This window comes from Bombina bombina, chromosome 4 (assembly GCF_027579735.1).
Source record: "Bombina bombina isolate aBomBom1 chromosome 4, aBomBom1.pri, whole genome shotgun sequence".
NCBI classification, from domain to species: domain Eukaryota; kingdom Metazoa; phylum Chordata; class Amphibia; order Anura; family Bombinatoridae; genus Bombina; species Bombina bombina.
This window is the reverse complement of record NC_069502.1, coordinates 680,518,959-680,535,131: the sequence shown is the minus strand read 5'-3', so window position 1 is coordinate 680,535,131 and position 16,173 is coordinate 680,518,959. Positions and strand designations below refer to the sequence as shown.

General features: G+C 36.1%; 1 protein-coding gene across 1 annotated transcript in view; it reads left to right on the top strand.

Moving 5' to 3' along the window:
• The window catches only part of KCNK1 (potassium two pore domain channel subfamily K member 1), a 75,694-nt gene that overhangs the window by 24,088 nt on the left and 35,433 nt on the right, over positions 1-16,173 (top strand). The window contains exon 2 of the mRNA XM_053710818.1: positions 15,258-15,653. Within this exon, the coding sequence (XP_053566793.1) occupies positions 15,258-15,653 (396 nt within the window). The remainder of the gene's footprint in view (positions 1-15,257; positions 15,654-16,173) is intronic.

The following is a 16,173-nucleotide window of genomic DNA, read 5'->3' as shown; positions in this document are numbered from 1 at the left end:
AAAGCTTTTGGGCAGCTTCTTTGAATGTGTGACAAACTTGTCCATTAACAGTTCGTAAGTCCTTAAAGGATATTGCTCCTTTTAAGTGCAAGAGCAGTAACCTCAAACAAAATCTCTCCAAATCTGATGAAATATTTACATTATACAATCTGCCAATTGTTGTATTTGCTCCTCTTTGTCTTGGATTCCACTTACGGGTTTTTACATCAAATACAAAATGTTGAGGAATGTCAGAGTAAAAAAATTCACGTGCCGCATTATTATCCACATTCAACTTAAAGTATGCTGTCAAAGTGGTATCCCTGTCTTGTGCCTTTTCTGCAGCTAATTGTACGTTTTCATTATGGAAATATACATCTTGTTCGCCTGGAAGATGAACTTGAAGTCTTATTATTGTATGTGTTTGATGGTGCATCAAAAAACCATACAACCTCCAAACAGCTTCAGGAGCACTGACATATCTTGTGTCCAAAAATTTTTGAATTTCATCATGCTGTAGTGTATTATGTTCCTTAATGGAAATATTTGCACAATCGTAACCTTTATATACATATTTGAAGAGATATTTAACACTTTTAACAGAAACACAACTCTCTACATTTATATGGCAGTTGTATTTCAAGCAGAAGTATGGGCTATATGGAACTACCCATGAGTTGTCAATTTTTTTTCCTTTGACAATTACAGTGGTCTCATTTTTTTGTCACCGATATCGCGGATATCCATCAACATTAATTAAAGTTTCTTCTTGAAAAATTTTCGGAAAATTCTTGCTGCAATTACCATCAACCATGCATGGAGAATTTAAATTATGTTCTCAACATGGACCGTGTATCATATGCTTTATTACAATAGCATGTAGTCTTGGATAAATATGTTCATCAGGAATTTCAGCTGATATAAAAGTGTCAATGGTTTCAGCATCATTTGGCTTGTCTTCTGCTTTCAATATTAAAAGGATATGAGCATGTGGTAATCCTCTTTTTTGAAACTCTATTACATGCACTTTTGCGCAAGGACTTCCAAGAACATGTTTGTTCAAGATATCATTCAAAAGAGAATTTAATTTGAGATTGAAAACTCTTGCTACCAAATCTGGTCTGAACTCCACTGCTTGACCTTCTAATAGGTTATCAAGTATCTCAGGCCATTTAGGGTTGCAGGTCATGGTGATGAAGTAATCCGGTTTTCCATATTTTCTAACAATGGCCATAGCATCATGGTAGTTTTGGGCCATATTTCGTGGACTTCCCTGAAAAGATGATGGCAAAATAACTGCTTTTCCAGGCATCAGGCCCTGTGCAGCAGCCTCACTTTGAATGTAATCCATTAATCCTGTATATTTTTCAATGCGAAGATTAGATTGATTTTGACGTATATAGTTGAGTCTGTTGGCCTCAGTCTTGACATAAGCATCAACAAAGTACTGCTGCGTCAACTTGCCAGCACTAAGGAAAGGATTGAATTGATCCCTAATTGAAATTCTGTAAGAGTAGTATTTCATTTGGCTAACTCTTATCCTTGGATTGGTGGTTACTCTTCTTTGTACATCACTAATTGATGTTGGCCTGTAGTTAAGAGCAATATTGGAACCCCAACTTTGGTCCCCATATGGAAACAACAAAGGATACAGCAATGGTTCAAGATTAGGATCTAAAACACTTATTCTTTCAGTTTTTTTTGTTTGACCTGTAGATCGGCAATGAATAAGAAGGTCACGTTCAAGAGGAGGTTCACCATCAGAATTTTGGAAAATAACAGCAACCTCATTAACTCTTTGTACGTTATATCTTCGGTAATCTGATGTTCTGTCCTGCAGAATTACCATTGAAACTTTAGAATTTTGAACTCCATTTAAAGATGCTTCATGGATGCATTCTTGCTCTACCTCATAGAGCATTTTACATGCTTTTGCAAAAGGGTTATACTGAGACATATATGAACTTAACTCCCTCAAAAGTTCAATGTGACATCCTGAATTTTCTTTTAGTGCTGCTCGTTGGTCCGCAGCTTCCTCAGGACTCAAAATGTAGAGTTGTGCAAATTTGCGTTGATCATCATTTTCTGGATGCAAAGCACCAGATCGGTGATAAATTTGGCCATTTATTCTAAAACAGTATGGGCCATATCCTGGAGGTGGTGCAATGTTTGCTCCCATTGATGCAAACGCCAATGCACTATTTATAGAACGGATATTTTGCATAAAATTCTTTGAATGTGTGTGTTGTCCAGTCATTAGTTGTTGGATCAGTGGTGAAATTTGTATATGAGGTAATGTTATTTTTCCTTTATTGCAGCATTTATTAAAAAGCTTATCGCTTGGTTGTTCCTCTGGAAAATGCTTTGCCATGCAAAATGTGCAATAAACATTAAGTTGACCACATGTGTGCATCGGAACATTGTCTTCATTAAATAGTGAATGGTTATAACTTTTGTTATATTGATTAGTGATAGTGATGTTAGTACTTTTTTTTTTTTTTTTTTCTACGTGCAGCAGAACGTGATCTTTGCATGTCCAGTTGGAGACATTTTTCCTGAGCAGTCATATTGGCCCTACAAATCCGTTTTTTTGAAGAATCCTTTTTGCGTAGAGTTACCCTTTGTTGTTCAGTCATATGTGTCCGTCGTATACGTTGAGTTTCTTTTCTTCTGCGTTTAACGTTTTCTGCATCTTCCTGTGTTAAAATTCTTTTAGGAGGCATTCTTCTATTTTTATGTTTATGCAGCACTCTTTAGTTTGTTTTAAAGACTTTTTTTTTTTTTTTTATGCACGTCTTTGTAGTTACTTTTTTTTATGCAGTATATATGTTTTTTAAGGTTTATTATTATTAGGCACTCTTTATTGCCTTTTTTATGCTGTATATATGTTTTTTTAAATAGGTTTGTTATAATGCTGCTTATGTAGTATTAGGCACTCTTTATTGCCTTTTTTATGTTGTATATATGTTTTTTTTTTTTATAAATGTTTTATAATGCTGCTTATGTAGTATTAGGCACTCTTTATTGTCTTTTTTATGCTGTTTATGCAGTGTCTTTATTTGTTTTAGGCAGTCTTTTAGGCACTCTCTTTGTTAGATCGGCAGTCTTTATTTTGTATTAGGCAATGTTAGGCACACTTTTTTTTTTTTAGACAATCTTTATTTTGTTTAACAAAGTCTTACGCACTCTTTACTTTGTTTTATACACTTTTTATTTTGTTTTTGGCAGTGTTATTTTTTTTTAATGCAGTCTTAGGCACTCTTTATTTTGTTGTAGAAATTAGGCGTGTTTGTCACTCTTTACTTTGTTTTAAACACTCTTTTTTTTATTATGCACTTTTTTTATACACTTTTTTTTATGCAGTATATATGTTTTTTACGGTTTATTAGTATTAGGCACTCTTTATGGGCTTTTTTATACAGTATATATATTTTTTCTTAAAAATGTTTGTTATAATGCTGCTTATGTAGTATTAGGCACTCTTGATTGCCTTTTTATGCAGTATATATGTTTTTTACGGTTTCTTAGTAACTTTGTTTTTTGCAGTCTTAATTTTTGTTCATGCAGTCTTAGGCACTCTTTATTTTCTTGTAGACATTAGGCGTGTTTGTCACTCTTTACTTTGTTTTAAACACTCTTTTTTTTGTATTATGTCCTTTTTTTAAGACACTTTTTTTATACAGTATATATGTTTTTATATGTTTTCTTAAAAAGGTTGATTAAAATTCAGCTTATGTAGTATTAGGCACTCTTTATTGGCTTTTTTATGCAGTATATATGATTTTTTTTTTACAAAGGGTTAATTATAATGCTGCTTATGTAGTATTAGGCACTCTTTATTGCCTTTTTTATGCAGTATATATGTGTTTTTTTCAAAGAGTTTATTATAATGCTGCTTATGTAGTATTAGGCTCTTTTTTTGCCTTTTTTATTCTGTATATATGTTTTTTAAAAAATGTTTCTTATAATGCTGCTTATGTAGTATTAGGCACTCTTTATTGCCTTTTTTATGCAGTATATATGTTTTTTTTTTTTTCAAAGGGTTTATTATAATGCTGCTTATGTAGTATTAGGCGCTCTTTATTTCCTTTTTTTTTATTTTTATAGAGACTTTTTATATGTGCAGTGCAGCACAGTGTTGTGCTGTTTTATGTGCCTATTTTTTCTTTTTAAGTAATATAGTTATGTTATATGTGCTGTGCAGCACAGTATTGAGCTCTTTTATGAGCTTATGACTAAAATATTTCTTTTCTATGTGCTGTTAGCACAGTGTTGTGCTCTTTTATGAGCCTATTAATCCTTTTTTATTTTTAAAACCGAAAATTTATTTTTTGATCCTATTAAGGTTTTTTTTTTTTTTTTTAAACTACTATGTGCTGTTAGCACAGTGTTGTGCTCTTTAATATATCCGCACAATAGTATGTGGTATGTAGCACATACATAAGTCCTGAGCCTATTATTCCTTTTTTTTGTATGTGCTGTTAGCACAGTGTTGGTCTCTTGTATGAGGCTATTATTTTTTTTTTGTATGTGCTGTTAGCACAGTGTTGTGCTCTTGTAAGAGGCTATTATTCCTTTTTTAAAAAAAACCTAAAATATATATTTTGTGTGTGCTGTTAGCACAGTGTTGAGCACTTTTTTGAGCTTAATAATGTTTTTTTTTTGTTTTATTTTAAATGAGCATATATTTGTTTTGTATGTGCTAGGTTTTTTTTTTTAGTATGTGCTATTTAGCACATACATAAGTCCTAAGTCCTAAGTCGTGAGCTAATTGTTTTTAATATGTGCTATGTAGCACATACATAAGTCCTGAGGGCATTTTTTTTTCCAACAATTTTTTGTTTAAACTAAAAATTGTAAACTAAAGAGCTAATGTGAGGTATTTTTTTTGACTATGTACTATGTAGCACATACATAAGTCATAAAATTTTTAATTAGTTTTTTTTTTTTTTTGTTAAATGTAGATATTTTTTTTTGCTAATTGCGGATCTTTCAAATAATGACCTTTCTCTGCATAAGTGCGGAGGTAAATTTTTTCCTGAGGGAATTTTTTTTTCAACAATTTTTTTTTTAAACTAAAATTTTTAAACTAAAGAGCAAATGTGAGGTATTTTTTTTTAAACTAAAGAGCAAATGTTTAAATTTTTTTTTTTTTTTTTTTATGTTAAATGTAGATATGTTTTTTTTGCTAATTGCAGAGCTTTCAAATAATGTCAGTGCCAGTGCAAAAGAAATGCGCAGCATAAGTCCTGAGGTAATTTTTTTCCTGAGGGCATTAAATTTGAAGACCCAATTATTTTAAACTAAAGTAAAGAGGTTCAATAGCCAATTCTTTTATAGTAAAGTAAAGAGGTTTTTGTTTTTTGGTTAAATGTGGGTTTTTTTTGCGGAGCTTTGAAATGTAGACCTTTCTCATTGCCAGTGCAATAGAAATGCGCAATGTATTATGGCTCGCGACGCTTTTATTTAGGGTTGCGTGCGCGTGGGTTCGCGTGTGCGTGCGCATGCGCATTGAGGCTAAGTGTGTTGTTGGCTTGGCGTGCGCATTGAGGCTAAGTGTGTTGTTGGCTTGGCGTGCGCATGCGCGTTGGTAGGCTAACGTTGTTGGCTTGGCGTGCGCATGCGCGTTCGCATTGCTAGACGGCTAATGTTGTTGGCTTGGCGTGCGCATTGAGGCTAAGTGTGTTGTTGGCTTGGCGTGCGCATGCGCGTTGGTAGGCTAACGTTGTTGGCTTGGCGTGCGCATGCGCGTTCGCATTGCTAGACGGCTAAGGTTGGCGTGCGCGTGCGGGGGGCATTGCTAGTAGGCTAATGGGGCTCAAAAGGTTCGCTTGCGCGTGCGCGTGCGGGGGGCTCAAATCAAAGTGCTTCAGTTTTGTGAGTGTGCGGTAAGGTGCTTCAGTTTTGTGAGTGTGCGGTAAGTGCTTCAGTTTTGTGAGTGTGCGGTAAGGTTAATCAAAGTGCTAACAAACAATGGGGCTCAAATCACTTTTGTGAGTGTGCGGTAAGGTTCGCGTGCGCGTGCGGGGGGCTCAAAGGGTTGCGCGTGCGAACAGCTGGCCAAGGGTGCGCGTGCAGCGGCAAGAGTTTGTCTGAACTGCGCATGACGGCTTCAGACAAACTCTTGTCTTTTATAATATAGGATGTTTGTCTGAACTAATAAGAAAAAAAAGTTAAGAATCAAAATATTTGGGACAACTGAAGGAAAGTAAAAAATGAGTGATATTTTGTGAAATTCTATATAGGATGCCGTTTGTTTAATATTTGTATGGTCAGATATTGTCCCAATTACAAGATAGTGAATAGTGACAAAAAATAATAATTGTTGTCTTTTCTGATTTTCAATTGTTTAATTCAAACAAAGTATAAAATAATAATTGTTGCTGTTTTGGTAAGGTGCTGCTATTTACTATGCACGCCTCATCAAATGACACAAAAAATATTATTTTTTGCCCATGCTGCTGTTTACTATGCACACCACATCAAATGACACAATTTTTTTTTTTTTTGCATTTATTATGGTGACATTTTATCATATTATATTTCTGCAAACTAAAGTTATTTTCTAAAAATGCTGCTGAAAAAATGTGGTATAATTTGAGTGGGTACCTCAAAGAAAAAAAGTTACAATTTATGCATAAATGCGATGAGGGCCAAATAAATAAAAACACCTTTAGCATAGGGGTCTGAAAATGGCCCAGTGGCAAAGAGTTAAAGGGACATTAAACCCCAGCATTTTCTTTTGTGATTCAGACAGAGCATACAATTTTTTTAAAAAAACTTTCCAATTTGCTTCTATTATCAAATTTTCTTTGTTGAAGATATACCTAGCTAGGTGCCTGGTGCATTACATAGCAGGAAATAGTGCTGCCATCTAGTGCTCTTGAAAATTGATAACATTATTTGCAAAACTGCTGCCATACCCCAAGGTAGAACATGCAGTGATCTGAGATGTCATCACAGAAAATGCAGCATGTCTGCAGAAAGAATAGGACACATGTAGGAACTCTTAGCACTTTCATTACAGCACTGCTACACATTACACTGTTCACTTTAAACAGAGCTTTGCTCTTTCTGCACTGTATTAAGTTTTCCTTAACAGTGCGTCCAGAGCAAAGTGCTGTTTGAAGAGAACAGTCAAATATGGAGGAGCGCTGCAAAGCAGCAGTATATTTATTGTTGACTGGCTCTCAGGGAACCTTTCAACCCACCCTCTTAGCTTGTCCTGACTTACAAAGCTGTGACTTCTGAATGTACCTTTTTTATTACCACATTTCTTTCTATCGTGTGATGTTAGATTAAAAGAAAAGTTAAAAAAATGTATTTGAGAGATTTTAAAAACTTAGCTTTACTCTCCAGTTAATCAACACATTGCACTTGAGCTGGTGCTTTAGTGTAACTGCCTAATTTAAAATTACATTTTATTTGAAAATGACATGCAGAAAAAAATCTAAAAAAAAAAGACTCATCGCAGAAAGTGAAGAAAAGTTCTGCCACTGGGCTGCCATATAGGGCTCCAGACACATGCACGCTCCCGAGATTGTCCCTGCTTTTCAACAAAAACATAATTTATGTAAGAACTTACCTGATAAATTCATTTCTTTCATATTAGCAAGAGTCCATGAGCTAGTGACGTATGGGATATACATTCCTACCAGGAGGGGCAAAGTTTCCCAAACCTTAAAATGCCTATAAATACACCCCTCACCACACCCACAATTCAGTTTAACGAATAGCCAAGAAGTGGGGTGATAAGAAAAAAGTGCGAAAGCATATAAAATAAGGAATTGGAATAATTGTGCTTTATACAAAAAAATCATAACCACCACAAAAAAGGGCGGGCCTCATGGACTCTTGCTAATATGAAAGAAATGAATTTATCAGGTAAGTTCTTACATAAATTATGTTTTCTTTCATGTAATTAGCAAGAGTCCATGAGCTAGTGACGTATGGGATAATGACTACCCAAGATGTGGATCTTTCCACACAAGAGTCACTAGAGAGGGAGGGATAAAATAAAGACAGCCAATTCCTGCTGAAAATAATCCACACCCAAAATAAAGTTTAATGAAAAACATAAGCAGAAGATTCAAACTGAAACCGCTGCCTGAAGTACTTTTCTACCAAAAACTGCTTCAGAAGAAGAAAATACATCAAAATGGTAGAATTTGGTAAAAGTATGCAAAGAGGACCAAGTTGCCGCTTTGCAAATCTGATCAACCGAAGCTTCATTCCTAAACGCCCAGGAAGTAGAAACTGACCTAGTAGAATGAGCTGTAATCCTATGAGGCGGAGTCTTTCCCGACTCAACATAGGCAAGATGAATTAAAGATTTCAACCAAGATGCCAAAGAAATGGCAGAAGTTTTCTGGCCTTTCTAAAACCGGAAAAGATAACAAATAAACTAGAAGTCTTTCGGAAAGACTTAGTAGCTTCAACATAATATTTCAAAGCTCTAATAACATCCAAAGAATGCAACGATTTCTCCTTAGAATTCTTAGGATTAGGACATAATGAAGGAACCACAATGTCTCTACTAATGTTGTTGGAATTCACAACTTAGGTAGAAGTTCGCAACACCGCCTTATCCTGATGAAAAATCAGAAAAGGAGACTCACAAGAAAGAGCAGATAATTCAGAAACTCTTCTGGCAGAAGAGATGGCCAAAAGGAACAAAACTTTCCAAGAAAGTAAATTAATATCCAATGAATGCATAGGTTCAAATGGAGGAGCTTGAAGAGCCCCCAGAACCAAATTCAAACTCCAAGGAGGAGAAATTGACTTAATGACAGGCTTTATACGAACCAAAGCTTGTACAAAACAATGAATATCAGGAAGAATAGCAATCTTTCTGTGAAAAAGAACAGAAAGAGCAGAGATTTGACCTTTCAAGGAACTTGCGGACAAACCCTTATCTAAACCATCCTGAAGAAACTGTAATATTCTCGGTATTCTAAAAGAATGCCAAGAAAAATGATGAGAAAGACACCAAGAAATATAAGTCTTCCAGACTCTATAATATATCTCTCTGGATACAGATTTACGAGCCTGTAACATAGTATTAATCACAGAGTCAGAGAAACCTCTTTGACCAAGAATGAAGCGTTCAATCTCCATACCTTTAAATTTAAGGATTTCAGATCCTGATGGAAAAAAGGCTCTGATGAACCGCTTGTGAAGCGGGAAACGCGTCAGCGGGGTTTGTTTGCTGTGCCTGAAATTTTGTATGTACGCTCTGTAACATGTATTAAATTACGTTTTTACCTGCACATCTCTCTTCCATATTATTACTACACTGTTGCGATACCTGTTTCTATTTGTGACTTTGCTTATATAGGGGTATGGAGAGCCCCCAGCAACAGTGTTAGTATTAGCAGCCAGACCGGAATTATACTGATATTCTGTGAGGCCCTGGATTAAAGCCCTGTATGCATACTAATGCCCGGTGGATACATGCTTGCTCTGAATACCTGCAAAACGATACAAGGAATCAATACCGCACCGAGAGGGTTACAATCGGGTGAGTCCTCTTGTTTGATCTATTTCACTTGGATATTTTACAGTGTTTAGGTGACATCCGCATTAGTGGGACTCTTGGATAGAGTCGGTTTCACCTCTGAACTTTCACTTTATATATATTACAGCATTTATGACTGAGCAGTCTATTTCTTTTTATATGGAAAAAAGGACCTTGAGACAGAAGGTCTGGTCTTAACGGAAGAGTCCACGGTTGGCAAGAGGCCACCCGGACAAGATCCGCATACCAAAACCTGTGAGGCCATGCCGGAGCTACCAGCAGAACAAATGAGCATTCCTTCAGAATCTTGGAGATTACTCTTGGAAGAAGAACTAGAGGCGGAAAGATATAGGCAGGATGATACTTCCAAGGAAGTGATAATGCATCCACTGCCTCCGCCTGAGGATCCCGGGATCTGGACAGATACCAGGGAAGTTTCTTGTTTAGATGAGAAGCCATCAGATCTATTTCTGGAAGTTCCCACATTTGAACAATCTGAAGAAATACCTCTGGGTGAAGAGACCATTCGCCCGGATGCAACGTTTGGCGACTGAGATAATCCGCTTTCCAATTGTCCATACCTGGGATATGAACCGCAGAGATTAGACAGGAGCTGGATTCCGCCCAAACCAAAATTCGAGATACTTCTTTCATAGCCAGAGGACTGTGAGTCCCTCCTTGATGATTGATGTATGCCACAGTTGTGACATTGTCTATCTGAAAACAAATGAACAACTCTCTCTTCAGAAGAGGCCAAGACTGAAGAGCTCTGAAAATTGCACGGAGTTCCAAAATATTGATCGGAAATCTCACCTCCTGAGATTCCCAAACCCCTTGTGCCGTCAGATACCCCCACACAGCTCCCCAACCTGTAAGACTTGCATCTGTTGAGATTATAGTCCAGGTCGGAAGAACAAAGAAGCCCCCTGAACTAAACGATGGTGATCTGTCCACCATGTCAGAGAGTGTCGTAAAATCGGTTTAAAGATATTAATTGAGATATCTTTGAGTAATCCCTGCACCATTGGTTCAGCATACAGAGCTGAAGAGGTCGCATGTGAAAACGCGCAAAGGAGATCGCATCTGATGCGGCAGTCCTAAGACCCAACATTTCCATGCATAAGGCTACCAAAGGGAATGATTGTGACTGAAGGTTTTGACAAGCTGATATCAATGTTAAACTTCTCTTGTCTGACAAGGACAGAGTCATAGACACTGAATCTATCTAGAAACCTAAAAAGGTTACCCTTGTCTGAGGAATCAATGAACTGATTGGTAAATTGATCCTCCAACCATGAACTTGAAGAAACAACACAAGTCGATTCGTATGAGATTCTTCGAAAATGAGAAGACTGAGCAAGTACCAAGATATCGTCCAAATAAGGAAATACCAAAACCCTATTCTCTGATTACAGAAAGAAGGGCACCGAGAACCTTTGAAAAAAATTATTGGAACTGAGGCTAGGCCCAACGGTAGAGCCACAAAACTGGTAATGCTTGTCTAAAAAGAGAATCTCAGACACTAAAAGTGATCTGGATGAATCGGAATATGCAGATACACATCCTGTAAATCTATTGTAGACATATAATGCCCTTGCTAAACAAAAGGCAGGATAGTCCTACAGTAACCATCTTGAATGTTGGTAACCTAACATAACGATTCAATAATGATAGATCCGGAACTGGTCTGAAGGAATTGACCTTCTTTGGTACAATGAAGAGATAAAATAAAACCCCAGCCCCTGTTCCAGAACTGGAACTGGCATAAATACTCCAGCCAACTCTAGATCTGAAACACATTTCAGAAATGCTGAGCCTTTGCTGTGTTAACTGGGACACGGGAAAGAAAATAATCTCTTAGCAGGAGGCCTTAACTTGAAGCCAATTCTGTACCTTTCTGAAACAATGTTTCTGAAACCAGAGATTAAGAACGGAATTGATCCAAATTTCTTTGAAGAAAACGTAATCTGCCCCATACCAGCTGAGCTGGAATAAGGGCCGCACCTTCATAGGTACTTAGGAGCTGGCTATAGGTTTCTATAAGGCTTGGATATATTCCAAACTGGAAATAGTTTCCAAACTGATACCGCTCCTGAGGATGAAGGATCAGGCTTTTGTTCCTTGTTGTGAGGAAAGGAACGAAAATGATTATTTACCCTGGAAAGAAAGGGAAAGCAAAGTTGACTTAGAAGACATGTCAGCATTCCAAGTTTATCCATAAAGCTTTTCTAGCTAAAATAGCTAGAGACATATACCTGACATCAACTCTAATGATATCAAAAGATGGTATCACCAATAAAATTATTAGCATGTTATAGAATAATAATAATGCTATAAAATTATGATCTGTTACTTGTTGCGCTAAAGCTTCTAAACAAAAAGTTGAAGCTGCAGCAACATCCGCTAAAAATATAGCAGGTCTAAGAAGATTACCTGAACATAAGTAAGCTTTTCTTAGAAAGGATTCAATTTTCCTATCTAAAGGATCCTTAAATGAAGTACTATCTGCCGTAGGAATAGTAGTACATTAGCAGGAGTAGAGACAGCCCCATAACCTTAGGGATTTTTGTCCCAAAAAACTCTAATCTGTCAGATGGCACAGGATATAATTTGCTTAAACGTCTAGAAGGAGTAAATAAATTACCCAAATTATTCCATTCCCTGGAAATTACTTCAGAAATAGCATCAGGGAGATAAAACACTTCTGGAATAACTACAGGAGATTTAAAAACCTTATTTAAACGTTTACATTTAGTATCAAGAGGACCAGAATCCTCTATTTCTAATGCAAATAACACTTCTTTAAGTAAAGAACGAATAAATTCCATCTTGAACAAATACAAAGATTTATCAGCATCAACCTCTGAGACAGAAACCTCTGAACCAGAAGAACCATTATCAGTATCAGAATGATGATGTTCATTTAAAAATTCATCTGAAAAAAGAGAAGTTTTAAAAGACTTTTATGTATACTAGAAGGAGAAATAACAGACATAGCCTTCTTAATAGATTTAAAAAATAAAATCTCTTATGTTATCAGGAACACTCTGAAAATTAGATGTTGACGGAACAGCAACAGGTAATGTAACAGTACTAAAGGAAATTTTATCTGCATTAATAAGTTTGACATGACATGCAATACAAATAACAGCTGGAGAAACAGATACCAAAAATTTATAGCAGATACACTTAGCTTGGTAGCTCCAGCACTGTGCAGTGATTTTTCTGAAGTATCTTCTGACTCAGTTGCAACGTGGAACATCTTGCAATATGTAAAAGAAAAAAACAACATATAAAGCAAAATTGATCAAATTCCTTAAATGACAGTTTCAGGAATGGGAAAAAAATGCCAGTGAACAAGCTTCTAGCAACCAGAAGCAATAAATAATGAGACTTAAATAATGTGGAGACAAAAATGACGCCCATATTTTTTAGCGCCAAAAAAGACGCCCACATTATTTGGCGCCTAAATGCTTTTGGCGCCAAAAATAACGCCACATCCGGAACGCCGACATTTTTGACGCAAAAAAACGTCAAAAAATGACGCAACTTCCGGCGACACGTATGACGCCGGAAACAGAAAAAAAATTTTGCGCCAAAAAAGTCTGCGCCAAGAATGACGCAATAAAATGAAGCATTTTCTGCCCCCGCGAGCCTAACAGCCCACAGGGAAAAAGTCAAATTTTTTAAGGTAAGAAAAAATGATTGAAACAAATGCATTTATCCCAAATATGAAACTGACTGTCTGAAAAATAAGGAATGTTGAACATTCTGAGTCAAGGCAAATAAATGTTTGAATACATATATTTAGAACTTTATAAATAAAGTGCCCAACCATAGCTTAGAGTGTCACAGAAAATAAGATTTACTTACCCCAGGACACTCATCTACATGTTTGTAGAAAGCCAAACCAGTACTGAAACGAGAATCAGCAGAGGTAATGGTATATATAAGAGTATATCGTCGATCTGAAAAGGGAGGTAAGAGATTAATCTCTACGACCGATAACAGAGAACCTATGAAATAGACCCCGTAGAAGGAGATCACTGCATTCAAATAGGCAATACTCTCCTCACATCCCTCTGACATTCACTGCACGCTGAGAGGAAAACCGGGCCCCAACTTGCTGCGGAGCGCATATCAACGTAGAATCTAGCACAAACTTACTTCACCACCTCCATCGGAGGCAAAGTTTGTAAAACTGAATTGTGGGTGTGGTGAGGGGTGTATTTATAGGCATTTTAAGGTTTGGGAAACTTTGCCCCTCCTGGTAGGAATGTATATCCCATACGTCACTAGCTCATGGACTCTTGCTAATTACATGAAAGAAAGATACCAAGAGAATGAATAATATTTGATAGTAGAAGTAAATTAGAAATCATGATAGAAAGAAATAGGGTTTCATGACCCTTTAAGTAAGAGATGCAAGCAGATTTTGGTGGCAATTTATTGACCAAGTTAAAAATTCCTAGCAGCCTTAGCAATCTGGATATACATAACCACCAATCTGCACACATACATTACCTATAGCCACCTATGTATACACAGACATTTTGTTATAGCCACGTGTTCTTACCCATAGCCATTCATTTACACACAGGCACACAGACAAATATCCAGTTTCCCTTACCCACACACACTGTTTTTATAATATTGTTTAACAAGCATACCCTAGTCACCGATACATACTTATGTGCACTTATACACATTTACATACCAATCACCCATTTATGTATGTACTTGTAGCCATCCTTGCACAATTTAGCACACATATACAGTGTTACCGCAATAAAGTTAATATCGCAGTGAAGCAAGTCACAGAATTGTTTTGGTTTAACAGTGCATATAAGAGTTATGTTTACACTATACTGTGTGCAATAGCATTATGTCTTAGAAAAACAATGTACATACCTTAATTAAAAATACTGCTAAAAAACAAACAAAAAAAAAGCTAACCATCATCTGAGACTTTGTAATCTTTTTTCCTGATGGTGTGTGTATGTATATCTCAGTGTTCTCCACAGAAAATGTTGCCAGCCGAGTGGCATTATAAAGTAGCCGGGTGGGGGCTTTGTAATATTTTCTCATTTTCTGCTATCCAAATTCACCTTTTCTGTGCAGTGCCCCTTCTCTAAAGGCACTTTTTTCTCAATGAGGTAACGTTTCCACTTCACCATTTTGTTACACACATGATAGAGCAACCATGCAATACAGTTTATATTGCTTCAAAGAGCCCAGTTTATATGGTCATGAGAAAGTAGAATAGCTGACAAAGAAAGGGAGACTGAGGTTTAGTGGCACCACAAGTTTTATAACTTGTGCTAGGACACACAGTTGTGTGTTATACAAGCAAATTATATGTTTTGACAGGGCTATAAAAATATCACTATAGCTTAAAAGCCAAGGGAGACAAGTTACTAGTCCAGTAATTGTCTATGCAATATATATATTTTCTTTTATTTTTTTTCAACTCATACTATAGTTGGATTTTTTTTTTTTGCCTCGTACACTAGTAGTTTTGTAGGAACTAAACACGCTTTTTTTTTTTGTCTTGTCCTGTTTTTTCTTTTCTGAGTAAGTTATTTTAAATTTTTCTAAAGTTTGGATATTTAGAAAGACTTTTAATGAAACAAAATTGTCTAATATATTGTCTTTTTCTTTGTTGGTTTGTAGACATTAACAATCAATAATATAATTAATAATGAATGATCTTGCTATTTAAAACTGTCTCCTAATGTATTTAACCTTTATCTCATTTCAGGATATGGTCACAGTGTGCCCTTGTCAGATGGAGGCAAAACCTTCTGTATAATTTACTCGGTCATTGGGATCCCTTTCACGCTTCTTTTTTTAACGGCATTGGTTCAGCGTCTCATTGTCTATGTGACACGACGGCCAGTTTTGTATATTCATCTCCGCTGGGGTTTTTCCAAGCAGATAGTTTCCATAGTTCATGCATTGGTTTTAGGCTTCATCATGGTTTCATGTTTTTTTTTAATTCCAGCTGCGGTTTTTTCTATTCTTGAAGAAGACTGGAATTTCTTAGAGTCTTTTTATTTTTGCTTCATTTCTTTAAGCACAATTGGCCTTGGTGACTATGTTCCGGGGGAGGGCTACAATCAGAGATTCAGACATCTTTACAAACTGGGCATTACATGTAAGTATTAAAGCATAAATATCAAACGTATAAATTATGATGGAAGTATTTTCTTTTTCTGCATATTACTTGAGTGCTTTACTTCCCCTGTGTGTAGTCCTCAAGTCTTTTTGTTGTTCCTCATTGCACTACATTGGCCCCACATTATTTAGAAGGACACGATACCCTTTATATACAGCTGAGTTGGGACATGAATAGGAACATATCAAAAATAGATGTCTTCCCTTCTTAGTCAGAATTTGGTTTCGTTTAAAATGGTTTCCATGTTTAGATGTTTTGTTTCTACTCATTAGTTTTTACACCAATGAATAATATCGAATAAAAAAAATTGAGTCCTAAGGCAGTATAAGCCACATCACAAGGTATTTTCTGCAAAAGCAAAACTAGCATGAATTTTATGTCTCCTGAGCAAAGTACAAATAGAGGCAGATCATTTTATTATCCGGTTTGGCTATAAACACTTTACAAACATGTATATGTGTCTTAGTACTAGAATGTTGCAAAATAAACATCAGCCAGA